The sequence below is a fragment of the Brachycentrus maculatus genome, unplaced genomic scaffold, assembly GCF_059751285.1.
Source record: "Brachycentrus maculatus isolate JH-2025_06_01 unplaced genomic scaffold, ASM5975128v1 h1tg000206l, whole genome shotgun sequence".
In the NCBI taxonomy this organism is placed as follows: Eukaryota; Metazoa; Arthropoda; class Insecta; order Trichoptera; family Brachycentridae; genus Brachycentrus; species Brachycentrus maculatus.
This window is the reverse complement of record NW_028280957.1, coordinates 16,396-35,471: the sequence shown is the minus strand read 5'-3', so window position 1 is coordinate 35,471 and position 19,076 is coordinate 16,396. Positions and strand designations below refer to the sequence as shown.

Below are 19,076 nucleotides of genomic sequence, written 5' to 3'. Positions count from 1 at the left end.
GGGCACCCATGGACCCCCCCCCCCCCTATGGTAGCCAAACGCGGTAGCCACTATACTATGGAGGCAGAAAGCTTTATAGTAAAATAATTCCTTTCTTTTTACAGGATGTTTTCATTCTTTTGACACCGGGTGGCGGTGGGTACGGTGTCCCGGAAGAGGGAGGCACGGGAGAAGCACTGTTCCAGGAAGAGGGATGTCCCGAATTCAGTGAACGGGGAAGCGTCTACGAATACAGAATGGCACAGGAATCCGTGTGATAAATTTTAAATTAAAGTGTGATTAAAAAAGAGAAGAAAAGTAGTAACAAGACTAGTTTTGGAATCTACAGATGCTTCCATCAATGGGTTTGAATATAAACTGTAGATTCTAGTAAACTCATAGAGTTTATATTCCAACCTGTAGATGGAAGCGTCTGTAGCTTCCGAAACTAGTTGTAACAATAAGTGGTAAACACAAGTCGCTCACTCCTTTCATAAATCATAAATCAAAAATTGACAATTTTCAGCTGTGCGTGTTTTCGGAATGCCCAGAAAATGTACTATATTCAAGCAAAAGAGGCATATTTTTAACTTAATATTTACCCGCTACAGGGCAGAAAGTGTTGTTTTTGCTTTTTGAAGAAAAGGTATTGTTTAATTATTTTTTTAAATAAACTAAACAACTTTCAAATGGAGAAAAAACCTTCAGGTTTTACCTAAAAATATTTGTTGCACAGAAAAAGTTCAATAAGTGGCTTGATATTTATTTTTAAAACATTGTGTTATATTTTTAAACTTTTAAAACGCTCTCCTGAAAAATCAAGTTTTTTTATTTATGAAGTTCTTGAAAGGAGTGAGCGAAGTGTGTTATTTATAATTTACATCAACACATAATTATCTCTAAGACCATTTTACTGGTTGACTTGCAAACTATAGTTCTTTTACTAAACAGTTTCTATAGAGTTTCCAGGCCCCGTCCTGAGTAGTTCACACTGTGAGTGGGAACTGACAGGCGCAGGAAGTTATTATGATTTTATAATTTTTTTTTTTAATCTGTGGCCTTGGTAATAATAACTAATCTAAAACAATCCCTTTACATGTAAGAGTGTCATCCAACTCACGAAATCATCGAAAGCATTAAAATAAATCATCTTTTTTAAAATTTTTCTTATCAATTATTATTATTATGTTTTTAAAATATACATTTGTTACAAAATATATGTGTATTTATTTACAATTCTATATACTAACAGAAAACACAAAAATATTGATTAATTTTTCTGACAGACTATTTCAAGCGCATTGGATAAATTGCTTCAGATTTTACATTTTGACATCTCAATACAGACGAAGAAGAATATGGAAGTCTGGGCATTTACAGGGCTTGCGACCAACAGGCTTGATCACTCTACACACGTGTAACATTCACCAATTCTACCCATGATTGACAACCACACTACTCAATTTTCGGAACTAAATATATTGTTTTCTGTCCGCCTCCGTAGTGTCACGCTCAGCTACCGTACTGGAGGTCCCGGATTCAATTCCTAGGGAGGGGGGGTCAAATAAATATGAGTGATTTTTTTTACTTGAATATTTATTCAATATTACCCTGGACTGATACTTGAAGTGGAGGGTGATGATCCTTCCTTCATGTGTTAACGATCAAGACAACACTGCGTTTATATGATGCAGTGCCCTATGCATCATAGGGTGTGGATGAGGGTCTAAAAATGAATGGAGATTTATTGATCAAACTTGTGCACAGTACATGTGAGATCACAACAGCCATCTATGTTGGAATAAGAAAAGCTTTAATTAAGCAAAGACTCCTTCTATTTGTATGAAAAATTCGAATCTTCTATGTTGAGAAGTCAAAAATGTAAAAAATAACTTCATGAATTCATTCAGCAGTCACTTTGTGGTAAAATCTATCCATTTTTAATTAAATTTTTACTTAGTAAATACGGTGTTTGAAAATGATGAGGAATGCATCGAAACACGTGTCACAATATATTTGAAGAAATAGAGGTATTTACTAAGTAAAACTTAAATTAAAAATGTAAAAAATAACTAAACGGAAATAATCCAGATTTGTGAACAAGCATTTGGATACGCTCAAAATGTTGTACTTCAGATTCAATCCATAGTTTGTGGGATAGGAGCATTCGCTTCTCTGTGCTCATAGGCCAAGAAGCACTGCAGTTCTATGAGTATGCTGATGGCGGTGCTGCCTTGGCCAGAGTTGATGAGGTCCTGCAGTGTTATCTTGGTCGGGTCCGCGGGTTTCACCATGTCGAATATCTCATCCTTCACGTCTTCGAACACGACGGGCCCGTGAATTTCCATCTGCTCCTGAATCGCCTGCAGGAAGAGATCAATTTATATATTTATTTCGCTAATAATGATATACTATTTTCGTAAGCATACTGAGAAAACTAAAAATACTCAAAATGAGTTAATGTTCTACTATTTCTGAAATCATATTTGTCCGCCTCCGTAGTGTAATGGTCAGCACGCTCGGCTACCGTTCTGGAGGTCCCGGGTTCGATTCCCAAGGGGGGTAAAATAAATATAAGTGATTTTTTCACTGTAATATTTATTCAATATTACCCTGGACTGGTACCTGAAGCGGAGGGCTGATCACCTTTCCTTCATGTGTAAACGATTAAGATAACACTGCGTTAATATGACACAGTGCCCTATGCACCATTGGGGTGCGGATAAGGGTTTTATTATTATTATTATTATTTCTGAAATTGTTCTTCAGATAAAAAAAAATGTAAGGAGAATGTGGTTGGTAATAGAAGCAGAGGAAGGATAATGAAAAACTTGGCTCTATCAAGTATTCAAATTCTAGAAATTAGTCAGGTCAGCAGTCGGAATAATTGGCGGGTTTATATGAGGAGATGCATGGATGTGAAAGAGGTGGAGATTGTTTCCAAAGACAGATTGGTGTGGCATTCTATTCTCTCTGCTTACCCCTGCAGAAGCAGCGAGATGGATAGTTCGTTGAAAAAATTAGGATACTAGAGCAATATTATAATTGAATCTGAAAGATTAATTTCTTGTATGTTTTTCGCAGATACTTTGTGGCACATTTTATAAACTTTATAAAATAAAACAACCCTTTTTAACCATTTTTTTATTGGTACATTTTTTCTCCAACCGGTTTCGAAATATACATGTTATAGAAAGTTTATTCACAAATGTACCAGTTATAGAAAGCAAGGGTATTTATTATCCGAGAAATAATGGAGAATTCTGACTTATCGAAAGTGGTACAAGAAGACTTGTTGAAGGCCTGATATTTTGCCTTGAACAGAATTATTAAAAAAAAGAGTACATGATAAACCCTGATGATGACAAGGTTCTTGTCGAAACCAGTTGGAGAATAAATGTACCAATGAAAAAAGTGGTTAAAAACAAAGTTGTTTTATTTTATAAAGTTTGAAAGATAAATCCTTAAAATTTACATTTAAAGATTAATAGTCTAATTTACAGATTTTGAAAGCATGAAATATGACAAAAATAAAAAAACAAAAATACAGTCAATAATGAGAAGAAAATGTTGATTTTTCTTGTTTGAAAAAATACCAGTATTTCTTAAAATCTATTCTAACACCTGTTTCGATCTATTCCGCATCATTTTCAAATACAGTACGGTGTCAAAACACGTGCCACAATAGATTTTAAGAAAAAGTTTATCTCATATATTTGTCTGCCCGTTCTTTCCTCACTCATTCGTCCGCATGTCCAAGCCATCTCAATAGATATGAATACGATTAGGTTGAAAGTCGAGCAGTTGTTTCTGCGAGTGCAATATGACCTTGAAGAAGTAGTTGAGGGTGAAGCTGTCCAGGTAGCCGGCGTGATGGATGTCCAGCACCCTGAAGAGGTACTGCAGGCTCTGCGGCTCCTTGCGGTTCTCCAGCGCGAGCACGAGGTCCAGGAAGGACTTGTAGTCCATCTCCCCCTCGTACGTCAGGCACTGCTGGAACACCCGCGCCAGGAACGTGCGCGTCAGCGTGCCTGACCCGTACCTGCCCGCACAACACTCCGCGTCAGTCCACATGTCAAGCACAACTATGATATGTTTATGAATAAATGTTTCTTGTTTCCATCTTACTCTAGACCATGGAACTTGTTTTAATGTACCTTACTTAACACACTTAGGACGGGAAAGGCATTTCTACCCGTTTAGTTGATTGATGCTTAAGGATGGGAAGGGTATTTTTACCTTCTGCGCCGGCCTCATTTCAAAGGCAGAAAAGGAGGAATTACATATTGAATGTATTTATTTTTTATATAATAAATGTTAAAATCAAACACTGATTTTTGAGTAAACTAAGTTGTATTTTATTGTTGAAAAACACATCCGTTTTAATTGAACAACATTTTATAATTAAAATGTAACATTGTTTTGAAATCACTATAGTTTTTTACTCTTACCACTCTGTAGGCCAGACATTCTGGCCCGTATGATTCTAGTAGGCTGCTCCGTGGGCCACAATGTCTGGCCCGGCGCAGGTATAACTTTAATCACTGATTTCTCTCGTATATCACCCAAGTATAATCTACTAAAAAATATTTCAGATAAATACAGTTAATCTTAAATAACATGGTCATACGAATTGCCAGACAGAGTGTCCCAAAATTAGGGAACCAAAATATTTATTTAAATGGTAGAAAAACGTCGCATTTTTTTTAATCAGAGCAGCTGATCAGTTATGAGAAAAAAATGGTCAGAGTGGAAAAGGTTAAAACAAAGTTACATTTCAATTATAAAATGGAAAATCACAAAGTCGGTGTTTCAAATACAAATTATAAATATGGAGTAAAAAAAAAGCCTAAACAACTCCTTTCCGAAATGTGTTAACTTCTACAAAATTAAATGGCAATAAAATATATAAATACTTACCCTTGTAGTTCGTCAAGGCTCAGTAGGCCATTCTGGTTGGTGTCAAGATTTAAGTACTGGCCGTAAACTCTCAGGGCTGATGTAGCCGAGAACCAGTTCTTCTCCTGAATTTCCATCGACAGATCTTCTTCCCGCAACTGTTGGTAACAATAAAAGCCTTCAATATGCAAACAATAAATAAACAAAGTCTAACATTATACTGGCGATGTTCAATTAGCCAGTGATGTTTTAAATGATAATATAATAAAACCCTTAGTAACCTTAGTAACCTTAGTAACCCTAGAAAAAAAATATTTTTATAATTTATATTTGAAGCACTAACTTTGTGATTTTCCATTTTATAATTGAAATGTAACTTTGTTTTAAAATCACTATAAATATATTTATTTCAATTCAAACCCTTATCCGCACTCCAATTGTGCATAGGGCACTGTGTCATATAAACGCAGTGTTATCTTGATCGTTTACACATGACGGAAAGATGATCAGCCCTCTGCTTCAGGTACCAGTCCATGGTAATATGGAATAAATATTACAGTGAAAAAATCACTTATATTTATTTTACCCCCCTTGGGAATCGAACCCTGGACCTCCAGAACGGTAGCCGAGTGTGCTGACCATTACACTTCGGAATCGGATGTTTTTACCTACTCCAAAAAACAAACGTGATTTAAAAAAAAAAACTCTAAATAACTTTTGCTTCAGTTCAAATGAAAAAAAAAGTTTTGACAGTAGAATTCTGTGTTTTTGAAATAATTACTAAATATAATTCATTATCTCATTTATATAGAATGTCAGAGGACAGACTTCTACGTATCGCCCTTCAAGGTAACCCTGAAGGACGCAGACCCCCAGGCAGACCTCCGAAAAGATGGAAAGACAGCTGGGAGTCAACATCCCAAGAGCGACATGCGGAGGCACAAACAGATCCCTAGGATCTACAAAAAGAAGAAGAAGAAGAAGATTAATATATTTTAAAAATGTGTTTAAAGTGCGTCAAATTGGCTAAGCAACCCTAACGGACCCAAACCAGATGCGAAAAATTTGACTAGGCAATGTGATACTGTACCCAAAAATGTGTTTTAAATTCAATCGCCCATTACTGATTCATTGTACCTCGATCATGTCTTCGAGGAAGTTGGAAGCCAGGATGTTGATTATCCTCACTCTGCACGTCCGGAGTGGATCCAGAAAGAACAGGAACTTCCTGGAAGCCGTGCAGACGTAGAAGCTGCCGAATGACGGAGTCAGAGCTTCTAGCGCTGGCAGAGTCGGCACTAGGTCTTTGATGTAATTGTCAAGGTCCTGAAACAAAATAAACTTATTAATCGAGCCTCGCAATGGCAGAATCTAGAAGAAAAACAGATAAAATGAGGAATGTGGAGCATATCGCTCACTCCTTTCAAGAACGTCATAAATAAAAAATCATCAATTTTCAGTTGTGTATGTTTTCAGAATGCCCAGAAAATGTACTATATCCCAGAAAAAGCGGCATATTTTTAAATTAATATTTACCCGCTACAGGGCAAAAAGTGTTGTTTTTGCATTTTGAGGAAAAGGTTTTGTTTATTTTTTTTTTTAAATATACTAATATTTTTCAAATGGAGAAAAAACCTTTAGGTTTTACCTAAAAAGATCTGTTGCACAGTAAGAAGTTTAATAAGTGGCTTGATATTTATTTTGAATAAATTATATTATATTTTTAAACTGACTTTATTTTTTATTTATGACGTTCTTGAAAAGAGTGAGCGATATATGAGTGAGTGTTGCCAGATTTAGAAGGCAAGGACTGCCTGTAGAAATATAAGATCGCTGCAGTCCGAAGACGTCCATCAACGGCACACATAATCGGTTTTCAACCAGCCGGTTGATCGGTAAATTTGGCTTATTGCCAATAGAGAATTAAACTAACTAACTAACCATCACGCCGCTTCACCGCAGGGGTAGGCAGAGAGAATAGAGCGCCACACCACTCTGTCTTTGCAAACATTCTTCGCCTCTTCCACGTTCATGCATCTCCTCATACATACCCGCCGATTGTTACGACTCCTAACCTGACCACTTTCAAGTATTTGGCATACCTGATTGTGTCATGTTTTTCTCAGTCTTCCTCTGTTCCTTTTTCCAATAACATTAGCCTCATAAATTTCTTTTACCGTTCTTTCCTCACTCATTCGTTCTACATGTGCAAACCATCTCAACACACCTTTCTTAATTTTATCGATAATGCTTATCTCAGCGTTGCATTCCTTTCTTATTTCACTATTCGAACATCTATCATGCATCGTTTTGTCGCACATTCTTCTGAGAGATTGCACTCAGTCTATTTTCATCCTTCTTTTGCCAACTCCATGTTTCACTTCCATACATTAGAGTTGGAACCAGGATTTCGTTGTGTACTGCCAGTACTAAATGATAATACTAAGTAAGATAAATGAGTGAATATTGCCAGACATGGAAGGCAAGCACTGCCTGTAGAAATGTAAGATCCCTGCAGTCCGAAGACGTCCATCAACGGCACACATATTCGGTTTTCAACCAGTCGGTTGATGGGTAAATATGGCTTATTGCCAATAGAGAATTGCCGGTGAATAAATTCACAAACTCACTTGCTCCCTCAGGTAGCCTTGTCCCGTGGGGTCGTACACGGATAATCTGATCCTGCTCTGCTTGTACCAGGATTTCCGCATCACATAGTTGAATAGGGAATCCACGGCCACACATCCGGGATGTTCTCGCTGCAGTTTTCCAAACACTGTTGCCGTGAGGAAAGGCCTACAAAACGTGATTTGAAATGAGAGAAAATTCAATTGATAAAACTGTCATTAATTGATTCGGCAGTTACTTTCTCGTAAATTTATATTCTTTGTATATATGTGTTTAACCATTCGCCTCCTCAGCGCGCTCGGCTACCGTACTAGAGGTCCCGGGTTCGATCCCCGGGGGGGTCAAATAATAGTAAAGTGATTTTTTCACTTGAATATTTATTCAATATAACCCTGGACTGGTATCCGAAGCGGAGCTGATCACCTTTCCTTCGTGTGTTAATGATCGATATAACACTGCGTTTATAAGATGCACTATTTCACAATTTTCATTAATTGATTAGGACGTTAGTTTGTGGTAAAATCTATCAATTTTTAATTATAGTTTTACTTGGCAAATACCACTATTTCTTGAAATCTACTGTGACACGTGTTTCGATGATATAACCACAAAGTGATGCCAAATCAATCGAGGAAATAATCTCATTAATAAACTGAACAAATAAAAAAAAAAAAACAAAATAAGGGATAATCATTACTTGAACTTCGGTTCCACTTTGTCTCTGAGCTTTTTAAACTCGGTGTATGTTAGGTACTGGTCTTCGGCACATGTGAACATGTCCCCCTTGTCTAGAAGTGACCAGAACTGCTTCAGTTCAGCATTTTCCACCAATTCCTCACTTTTCTCCTGAAGAAACATCGACCGGGATTCTTCTCTGAGCTTGCGGCCCAGAAATTCATTCTCCTCGGGTAATTTGTGATAGAATTTAGGGATGGCCTTGTAAGATTCCTCAGGGGCTGGCAAGTTTGGCTTGTAATTTTGATTGAATTCTGCGGTCTCTATTTCTAACCGTTTTTCGGGAGGCACAAAATCCGGAGAGTCTGAAATACAAAATTAATTTAAATATACTTGTTTACATATGTAATTCATAATTGTTGCAAAAGTAAAAATACTTGTTACACGCATTTGCGCGAAAATAGTTTTATTCAATTCGAATAACAAACCTTCAAGCTTCTTAATGTATTTCCGCAGCCTAGCTTTCAAATCCATTCTTGGTTGAGAGCTTCAGGGTTTTTCAATATCATAAATTAAATATTTCTAGTGATATTTGTTTGAAATGATATATTATTTTGTTTAAAAATAAACAAATGATACGTCAACTATTTTCATGGTTATGTTTTCTTTTTGAAGTTCGGTATCCATAGAAACAAAAAGAAATATTTGTTGCGCATATTCTGTTCTGATAAGGTACCTACTCAATTTTTCTATAGTGGGTTGACAAATGCGCAATCTGTATTTTGTCTATGGAAGTGTAATTTTGACGTTTCGTTGTAAACATATTTTTAAGGTTATACTTAAAAGTCCGAGATAAATTAAAAACAAAACATATAACATGAGTGACGATTCTGACGATGAAAACTATTGTAGATATGGAACTCCTTTAGATCCTTATGACGAAGGTGAGTCAAATTATTAAATGAATATTGTGAAGTAGTACAATTGATTGACTGTCGTTTTCAATGATTTCAATGCCTATTTTTTGCTATATAAATTATTCCAAGGATTCTTTGACAAGGTGTGACGTGTTTCAGATGATGTGCCGAAGAAGAAGTCGTCATATCAAGATGTCAGCGAGCAGTACGCCTTGGATGCCAATGGTAAACGGCGATTTCATGGGGCCTTCACTGGTGGTTTTTCAGCCGGCCATGGGAATACGGTGGCCGTTCCTGAGGGATGGACTCCTTCCACGTTTAAGAGTTCCCGCTCGGACCGAATTCAGAAAGCTGTAAGTCATTACAAACTTGTGTTATTTTATTTTATTTATTTATATTATTTTTGTCCGCCTCCGTAGTGCAATGGTCAGGACGCTCGGCTACCGTATTGGAGGTCCCGGGCTCGATTCCCAGGGAGGGGGGGGGGGGGGGTGAAAAATCACTTATAGTCACTTAAAGTGAAAAATTACTTTTATTTTTTTATCAGTTATATTTATTTGACAACCCCCCAGGGGGGCGTCAAATAAATATAACTGATTTTTACAACCGGTGTTGAAATATATTAGGGTATTTGACATTGATTTATTGTGCAGTGTTGTTATGCCACATTTTATGTTCTTCTCTTCAATTTTTACAGCAATTCCAAAAACCCGAAGACTTTATGGACGATGAGGACAGAAGTGAGTTTGGCATAGCTCCGAGAGAAGTTCGGCCGACAAACGAATTTGGAGGAAACAAAAGAAAAAGACAGGCGCAGTTTCATGATGGCCCTATTCCCGGTTAGTTTACATATTTTTTTTTGAGGGCAACATTAATTTTATTGCCAACAATATAAAGTGTACTTTAATGAAAATGAGAGGTCAATTATATGGATTTACTAATAAAATAAAATAGTCCGCCTATAAAATATAAGTCCATATATTTCAAGTACAGGTATATCTCATTTTATGCAGGGGTTCCATTCCGAGAGACACTGGCTTAATTTTTTTGGCATAAAACGAACATAAATATAATAGACAATATGAGCAACAATAACAAATTAAAAAGTATCATTTGCTTTGATTGTTGCTTCATTTCTTGCAGAATCATAGCATAAGGGTGAACGGCAGCCGTAACGCTTCTTTTAACATTTGCGTTTCAATTAAAATCCCCATCTATATCACAGAACTCATCTGTCAAACTTTTTATGGAAGAAAGGCTACGAGTTGGCCATTTTTTATGATTTTCCTATCGTTTTCATTCTCATCCTCCTCTTTGAGATTTTCTGATTGAGTGTGATCTGATTGCTTTATCAACTCTTCTAATTCTTGAAAAGGAAAACCCGTGGCCGGCACCAACCTCCGCACTTGTGAATCGGTGTAAATCGAATGGGCGCAAAACAAGGTTTACCTGTACTTGATCATGCTAAGTTTACCTCGTAATTTTTCTGCTTCTATTTCCATCTACATTCGCGTCATATATTAATTTTATCATTCCTTTCACAGGTCAGCCCGTGCTGCAAGTACTATTGGAACCTGTACACGAAACGGCCGCCATGAAGATACTCCGAAGTATGGGCTGGAGGCCGGGCAAGGGTATCGGAGAGAAGGTGACGAGGAAAGAGAGGAAGAAGACCAAAAAAGTGTATTCCTGCCATATACCCAAAGAGTTTAGAGTGAGTATTCCAGTTTGGCATCTTTCTTATTGTCATCTGATAAACCAGTTGTTTTGTGGGGTTTTACAAAAAAATTGAGATACTTACCGTGTGTTAATTTAGCAATAAATAAGTCTATTATTACTGATAACAAATAAAATAAAAGTTTTACTTGGTAAATACCACTATTTCTTAAATTCTATTGTGACACGTGTTTAGATGCAATTTGCTTAATTTTCAAACACCTGTGTCACAATGTGCTGGGCCTCAGCCATGGGTCGTTTACATAGTAAAGTGTATGAAACCTGCCTCGCGACATCTCTGCACTAAAAGAAAATATCATTTGCGAAGTTAATGGCACCCCGACGTCACTTCTCCAGCGAGTGGCACGGAATACTGAGCCCAGATTCGAAGAGTGTGTCCGACGTGACGGTCTACATTTAGACGAAATAATTTTTTAGGAATTAAATCCGCACTTCTCTTTTTTGTAATAGTTATTGAAATAAATGCAGTTTGCAGTTTATTTTTTATTTAAATTTAAAATCCTAATTCTGCCACCAGACAACCCTGTACAAATCGCTCACTCCTTTCAAGAACGTCATAAATAAAAAATCATCAATTTTCAGTTGTGTATGTTTTCAGAATGCCCAAAAAATGTACTATATCCCAGCAAAGGAAGCATATTTTTAACTTAATATTTACCCGCTACATGGCAGAAAGTGTTGTTTTTGCATTTTGAAGAAAAGGCATTGTATAATAATTTTTTTTTTAAATGAAGTACATATTTTTCAAATGGAGAAAAAAAGCTTCAGGTTTTACTTAAAAAGATCTGTTGCACAGTGAAAAGTTCAGTAAGTGGCTTGATATTTATTTTTAATACATTGCAGTATATTTTTAAACTTTAAAAACATTCTCATGAAAAATCAAGTTTTTGATTTATTACGTTCTTGAAAGGAGTGAGCGAAATGCTATATTTTTACATTTCAATTTTTAAGTCTAATTTTCCAAGGTAGTTTAAAATGTAAATTTGTTTTTCATAACCGATATTGCATTACTACAGAGCACTTCGATGGAGTTAGAGGAACAACCAGCCGATCCGGAGAGCAATGAGAGTTCTGAAGGAGATGAGGAGTATTCGGAGTTGTTATTCGAACCGGATGACTTGGAGCCATACATGGCAGAGCCGAAGACCAACTGCTTCGGGCTGGGATATTCCGGCTTGAGCAGACACTCAGTTCTCGGCGCCTTTCAAGAATCAGACACGGGAGCGACGGGAGAATGGAGAGGAAGCCATCTTGTCACCAGTGATAAAGGAAAAAAGGTATGGTAATAAAAATTAATTTTATTTTTATTTTTTTTTATTTCAAAACATATTACATACATAAATCATATAAAGTGAAACCTCTATCCATCGTTTTTAAAGGGACCTATTAAAATAATCTATGAATGCGGGAAAACAATGAATGCAGGATTAAGAGGTCAATACGCAAATAGAAACGACCGAGTAAAGATACCGTCCTCCCAATCTGCATAACCATTCGTAGGCTAGAATTCTAAGAAGAATAAATGTTTCAGATGCAAATGTATTTTTAAAAAAAAACCTGAATAGAATTTAAAAAAATACTTTTGTTTTTTAACTGTTTTATTTTCGTAAGTCAATAGTATATTTTCGGCTTTGCAAATAGTATTTTTTCAGCATCAGTTATTGAATGTTTGATTCCCAGGGGGGGGTGAAAATAAATATTAGTGATTTTACACTGATATTTATTTAATATTACCCTGGACTGGTTTCTGAAGCGCAAGAGTGATAACCTTGCCTTCATGTAAGTAACGATCAAGATACCACTGCGTCAATACGATGCAGTGCCCTATGCACCATTGGGTGCGGATAAGGGTTATAAGTATAAACTTCTTTGTGTGTTCTTCTCCAATACTGTAGCCAAGTGTACTGACCATTGCACTACGAAGGCGGACATCTCAAGTTTAGGCACCTATAATTTTTTTATGTTTTAGGTGTCAATAAGGGGGCAGGCCTTTGGAGTAGGGGCGATGGAAGAAGAAGACGAAGATATCTACGCCAGAGAAGACCTGTCGAATTATGACTTTGCGCTGGATAATTTGGGAAAGGCGAGTGACAAAAATCGAAGCGCATCCAAGTCGAAACAACCTCCGGTATCATACAGATCTGTAAGTGAAATATTTATATACGGCAAAAGTATATAAGTCTTGTGATGAAACAAAATTTAAGTATAAACCGAAAACTCAACATACATGAAGAAGAATATGGAATTTTTGATTAACGTTTTACACCGTACGGTGTTTGAAATGATGCGGAATGCATCGAAACACGTGTCACAGCAGATTTTAAGAAATAGTGGTATTTACTAAGTAAATCATTTATTAAAAATGGAAAGATTTTACCACAAAGTGACTGCGGAATCAATTAATGAAAGAATATGGAAGTCTGGGCATTTACAGGGCTAACGACCTAGGGCATAGGCTGATTTAAGTGATCACTTTACACACGTGTGACATTCACCAATTCTACCCACGATTGACAACCACACTACTCAAATTCTTTGAAGTTCTATATATATGATCCAATTTCGAAACATTGTACTTGAATCTTCTTCAGCTTCTTCATAGATTTCTCTATTGGTGAGATGAAGAAGCTTTTTTATTGAGCAGAAACTCTTTTATTTGTATGTGAGGTCCGAATCCTGGATTATAATCACATATAAGACAAACGCCAGAACATATCCTTTTCATTTTATTATTTTAACTTGTAATTTGACCAGACAATTTATTTACAAACATTTTGAAAACATGTTTTCAACATTTTCTCAATACGTTGAAAACTTTACATTTTTTGTCATTGTATTTTTACAGGTATTGTCCGATTTCGTACCCGCTAGCAGTAAGGTCACTCCTGTTAAAGTATACCCGCCTCCAGTATTGCCTCGTGATTTTGTCCCTTCTGTCATTAGACCTTCCAGATTCAGTCCACTCGGTGAAGGAACTTCGGGAACTGCTCCGGAAATTAGGGACAGAGGCAAGTTGTAAAATGCAATTGTTTTTAATTTTATTTTTACTATGTACTATTTTATTTATTTACATAAATAGCTATTTTTTTTTACAATTTCTATACATTTCTAATTAATACATATTTTTAGTTGCGCTGAACCTCTGTGAACTTACTATGTATTTTGCGAGATACTCGCTCACACATATTTTTTTTTACATATTTAAAATAATACTCAATGTTCTGAGACATATCACTTATATATTCTGCAGAGGATTCCACATTCAACAAATAAAAATGCATGAGAGCCAAACGTCTATATGTTAAAACAATTTTTTCTCAAAAAAATACCTCCCAGCTAAACGACACACACATCGCCAATAACACACTATAAATAATATACACATTCATAGAAACACAAGATCAAAGAGTGTTGGGTTGTGGTCCCGTGGTTAGTGTCACGGACTCTTGAGTCAGAGTTTCTCGGTTTGAGCCCACTCTACCATAATTTGATACCTATTTCTAATAATGAGCCGCTTAGGGTCACAGACATAGTATGAAATTTAATAATTTTTATAAATTATAAAAAACACAAGTATTTCTCTTTTACTATCTAAGTGTTAAGCCTCACATGAGACCCTTTTCAAACTTCTAAAAAAAATAAAAATATCTTGCTATTGTGTCTTATTATTACCTACATAAATTTCACGCTTACGAAGGTAATAATATTTTGAATGAATTATTATTATTATTTTTTTTTTAAACCCTTATCCGCACCCCAATGGTGCATAGGGCACTGTGTCATATAAACGCAGTGTTATCTTGATCGTTTACACACGAAGGAAAGGTGATCAGCCCTCCGCTTCAGGTACCAGTCCATGATAATATTGAATAAATATTACAGTGAAAAAATCACTTATATTTATTTTACCCCCCTTGGGAATCGAACCCGGGACCTCCAGAACGGTAGCCGAGCGTGCTGACCATTACACTACGGAGGCGGACATTATACTTATTAAAAAAAAATTGATCACTGTGTCATGGTTTAATAATTGCATATTTATTAAAAATTCCATATTTTGATATATTTTTGTTTTGTTTCGTAGGTTTGGGTCGCCATGATTTGAGTGCGAGGCATCGAGGTGCGTTATTGGGTGAAACAATATCGGAGAGTCCTGCAAAGGAAACTGTTTCGACCGATCAACAACCTGAAAAAAGCGACAATAAAGTTACAATATCCAAAACCTACGAAGAGAGAATAGCGGCGATTACCGGGAGGAATGTCAGCTTCGTAACAGATCCCGGTCAGGCCAAAGACACCGAGAAAAGTGATGACGAAAAGACGGCCGCTTTCAAACCGTTTGTGGCGAACCCGACCAAGCAGTCGCGATATGAGAAGTACGTGGAGTTGCGATGTTCCGGACGGGATGTGACGAGCGAGGATCTGTCGGTTAGCGGAGAGAAGTCACGACTAACGGAGTGGGAGCGGGTACGGGAATTATCGGAGTTTGAGAGATCTTTCAAGTTATACAAGCCGCTTACGGGATTGATGAATGAAAGGTAATGTAAAATATAAGATTATAAATAACTAGTCAACAATCTTCGCTTTTTCACATTTCGCTCACTCCTTTCAAAAACATCACATATTTAAAAAATCGTCAATTTTCAGGTGTGCATGTTTTCGGAATGCCCAAAAAATGTACTATATCCCAGCAAAAGCGGCATATTTTAACTTAATATTTACCCTCTATAGGGCAGAACGTGTTATTTTTGCATTATGAAGAAAAAGTATTGTTTAATTATTTTTTTTAAATATACTCAATATTTTTCAAATGGATAAAAAACCTTCAGGTTTAACCTAAAATGATCTGTTGCACAGTAAGAAGTGCAGTAAGTAGCTTGGTATTTATTTTTTATACATTTTATTATATTCTTAAACTTTAAAAACGATCTCCTGAATTTTTTTTGATATATGACATTGTTGAAAGGAGTGAGCGATTTATGCATCTCCTCAAACATGCGCGCCAATTATTCCGACTTCTGATCTGACCACATTCAAGCTTTTGAAATACTTTATTATGTCGAGATTTTCTTGGTCTTTGTTATTTGAATTAATTGATTCGCCAGTTATTTTCTGGTAATATATATCCATTTTTATTTCGAGTTTTACTTGGTAAATATCGCTTTTTCTAAAGTTCTATTGTGCCACATATTTATATGCATTCTGCATCATTTTCAAACACCAATTTTTTTTAAATGCGTATGTTGACGGTGATTATTACGACTCCTCTCCTAACTACTTTCTAGTATTTCAAATACTTGAAAAATCGTTTTCCACGGTCTTCTTATGCTTCTATTTCCAAGTACATTAGCCTCATAAAATTGTTTTACCATTCTTCCCCTTCTCATTCGTTTCACACGTCCAAACCATCTCAACACACCTATCTTTATTTTATCGAAAATGATTATCTCAGCCTTGTATTCTTTTTAGCCTATCCCCCACAGCAGCTATGTCGTTGGATTATCTTTTTTGAGGTTTTCAGACGCCTCTTTTTTTCTCCCAAGGTCTCCATCTCAAAAGTGAAAGGGGTCCATTTTGTGGGGTCATACCTTGCAACATGTCCCGCACATTGCCACTTGAGTCTTGTCACGCGATCCATGATATCCGCTATATACATAACATTAATGAAAGTTGGGTTGTGGTCCCGTTTTTAGTGTTGCGATTTTGAGTCTAAGTTTCTAGGTTCATACCTACTCTTACACAACTTCCAATGATTCCTATTTTTAATAACGGGCTGTTTTGGCCTACGAATAGTGAGAAATTTAAATATAAAGGTGTGTATTTTTAAAATATATAATATAAAGAACCATGTGGATTTTCTTTTTCATAGATTTGTCTCTGCTGCGCGTCCGGACGAAGACATAACGAAAGTGGAAAAACAACCGAGAGACAGCTCCCTGTATGCTGATCCGGAAAAGCTGGAAGCCGCCAGACTCGGGATGTTTGGGAAACTCACCAGGGAGACCAAGCGATGGGTTCCGGACTCTATGCTCTGTCGAAGGTTCAACATTGCGGATCCCCATGAAGGAGAGTGAGTGACTTTTTACATATTATTGTCAGTCATATTCATAGTTTGTTTATAGATTTGGCGTTTAATTTGTAGAACTCCATTTTAATTTATGTATTAAATGTTAAATCAATCACTGATTTTTTGAGTCTACTAAGTTGTATTTTATTGTTGAAAAAACACATAAAAATCTATTTTGCGACAATTGTTTCGCCTAGTTATGGCATGTATGTTGGACATTGGTTTGACACAATTATGTAATTCAACTAAATGCCAATTTAATAAATTACTATTTTTAAACATTATTTTACAGTTTTAAAATATGTTTCAGGATCGGGCAGCCAGGAAAAGATAAAAAGAAGCTGACTTATTCAATATTTGAATACTTAGAAGCACCCATACACAATAAAAACAGTTTCCTCAGAGAACACACTGGCGCTAAAACTGTCGAAAAAAATAAATGTCCCGATAATAGGGCACTGCTCAATACTAATAAGCCAACATCAATTGAAAAGAAAAATGAAAAAGATGTAGAGCTAAATAAAGAGGGAAGTCAGAAGACAGAAGAACCGATCAAACCGAAACGTTTGACAGTGGCGGAGCTGTTTTTACAAGAAAAAGAAAAGGAACTAGAAAGTTTGGCTACCAAAAAAGTCCAGTTGGAATTCCAGAAAGTAACAGAGAAACAAAAAGATGTAGAATCGGAAGAAATCAAAGAAACGATCGACAATTTCAACAAAATAGACCTCTACAAAGCCATCTTCTTGAGCGATAGTGAATCGGATGCAGAAGACGACGATTCTAAACAAAAAGATGTTACTGATCCAGAAAAACCCGCGAAAGAATCTAAAAATCCATTTGAATCACCTCCGAGAAACGTACTAAGAAATGAATCACCGCCTAAGGGAATTTTCGCCAATTTGAACTTCGACAGGCTGAATTCGTGGCAAAACAGCTCAACCAGAAATGATGACGATGTAATTACTTTAAATAAAGAAGCTGAGGTATCTAATGATAAAAATAAAAACCAAACACCGAAAGATAATGCAAATAATGTTACTAATTCTAAAATTGATGCAGGCCATCCGGAATCTGATGTAAACTCAGATTATTACGGTCCGAAATTACCAGAGAAGCACATTTTTAGACCGAAAGATAGTAAAGTTGTGGGGCCAGTGGAAAATTCCAGTAAATTGTCAGTCGTAGAAGTGGATTCGTCCAGTGACAGCAGTGATGGCTGGATCGAGGCGGACAAAGTCAAATCCAAGAAGTCAAAAAGCAAACACAAGAAATCTAAGAAAAGCAGCAAGAAAAAGCACAAGGAACATAAACACAAATCAAAGCGAAAACACAAAAGTAAAAGCAGCGATGATTGAATCTTTTCTTTTTAAAATCAATTATTTTTATAACACAAGAATGTAACTTTGTTATAAAATCACCATATATCTTTTTAAAACTTTAATTAACACACAATAATGGTAACCTACATAGAACTACCCTCCGTAGTGTAATGGTCAGCACGCTCGGCTACCGTTCTGGAGGTCCCGGGTTCGATTCCCAGGGGGGTCAAATAAATATAAGTGATTTTTTCACTCTAATATTTATTCCATATTACCCTGGACTGGTACCTGAAGCGGAGGGCTGATCACCTTTCCTTTGTGTGTTAACGATCAAGATAACACTGTGTTTGTATGATGCAGTGCCCTATGCACCATTGGGGGGTGCGTATAAGGGTTTGAATGAAAACATAGAACTACAAGGTTACAAGCAACGTTTTACATTTCAGTATAATATTTTACAGTACTTGAGTAGCAATACAGGGACACTACTTTATAACTTATAGACTACTTCATTAACTTATCAATGATTTTAAAATAGAATTAGATTATACGCGTATATAATAATTTTATACAATAATAAATGTATTCAGTCTTTGCGAGTTTTTAAGTTTTTTTCTCCAAAATCTTGTTCCGATTTCCGGGGTTCTACAATATACATACGTCTTTTTATGACTTACTCTAGTATTAATTATTGTCGAGGATGAAGCTGTTTTCTTGGAAACTGGTCTACATGATAATTAAGTGAAAATAGGAAATATAATGATTTTATAACAAAGTTAGTTTATATGTTATAAAAAGGAAAAATCACACTGTTAGCGCTCCAATTGTTAATATCAATTAATGTTTTTTGTATGA

At 36.1% G+C, this 19,076-nt stretch overlaps 2 protein-coding genes across 2 annotated transcripts; one reads left to right on the top strand and one right to left on the bottom strand.

Annotated features, from left to right (window-relative positions):
* Positions 1 to 1,182: 1,182 nt before the first annotated feature.
* LOC148307133 (serine/threonine-protein phosphatase 2A regulatory subunit B'' subunit gamma-like) lies at positions 1,183 to 8,868 on the bottom strand. Its single transcript, XM_088263887.1, has 7 exons — positions 8,670 to 8,868; positions 8,204 to 8,546; positions 7,509 to 7,674; positions 6,016 to 6,204; positions 4,900 to 5,036; positions 3,808 to 4,021; positions 1,183 to 2,342 (listed from the first exon to the last, which is right to left on the bottom strand). The coding sequence occupies exons 1-7, from the start codon at positions 8,713 to 8,715 to the stop codon at positions 2,118 to 2,120; spliced, it is 1,320 nt and encodes a 439-aa protein (XP_088120013.1). The 5' UTR covers positions 8,716 to 8,868; the 3' UTR covers positions 1,183 to 2,117.
* A 90-nt stretch (positions 8,869 to 8,958) lies between these two features.
* LOC148307132 (G patch domain-containing protein 1 homolog) lies at positions 8,959 to 18,388 on the top strand. The gene is made up of 10 exons (XM_088263886.1): positions 8,959 to 9,125; positions 9,258 to 9,451; positions 9,796 to 9,937; positions 10,643 to 10,812; positions 11,852 to 12,112; positions 12,805 to 12,978; positions 13,681 to 13,843; positions 14,920 to 15,373; positions 16,705 to 16,905; positions 17,213 to 18,388. Exons 1-10 carry the CDS (start codon positions 9,059 to 9,061, stop codon positions 18,255 to 18,257), a joined length of 2,871 nt encoding a protein of 956 aa, XP_088120012.1. The 5' UTR covers positions 8,959 to 9,058; the 3' UTR covers positions 18,258 to 18,388.
* The last annotated feature ends 688 nt before the right edge of the window (positions 18,389 to 19,076 follow it).

What these genes read in the sequence shown, in the direction of transcription:
- LOC148307133 (XM_088263887.1), bottom strand. Translation starts at nt 8,715, where the DNA reads ATGGATTTGAAAGCTAGGCTGCGGAAATACATTAAGAAGCTTGAAG. An exon ending in ATACATTAAGAAGCTTGAAG is followed by an intron (nt 8,547 to 8,669) that starts GTTTGTTATTCG and finishes TTTGTATTTCAG; the next exon opens with ACTCTCCGGATTTTGTGCCT. An exon ending in AAAGTGGAACCGAAGTTCAA is followed by an intron (nt 7,675 to 8,203) that starts GTAATGATTATC and finishes CACGTTTTGTAG; the next exon opens with GCCTTTCCTCACGGCAACAG.
- LOC148307132 (XM_088263886.1), top strand. Translation starts at nt 9,059, where the DNA reads ATGAGTGACGATTCTGACGATGAAAACTATTGTAGATATGGAACTCCT. An exon ending in CTCCGGTATCATACAGATCT is followed by an intron (nt 12,979 to 13,680) that starts GTAAGTGAAATA and finishes GTATTTTTACAG; the next exon opens with GTATTGTCCGATTTCGTACC. An exon ending in ACGGGATTGATGAATGAAAG is followed by an intron (nt 15,374 to 16,704) that starts GTAATGTAAAAT and finishes TCTTTTTCATAG; the next exon opens with ATTTGTCTCTGCTGCGCGTC.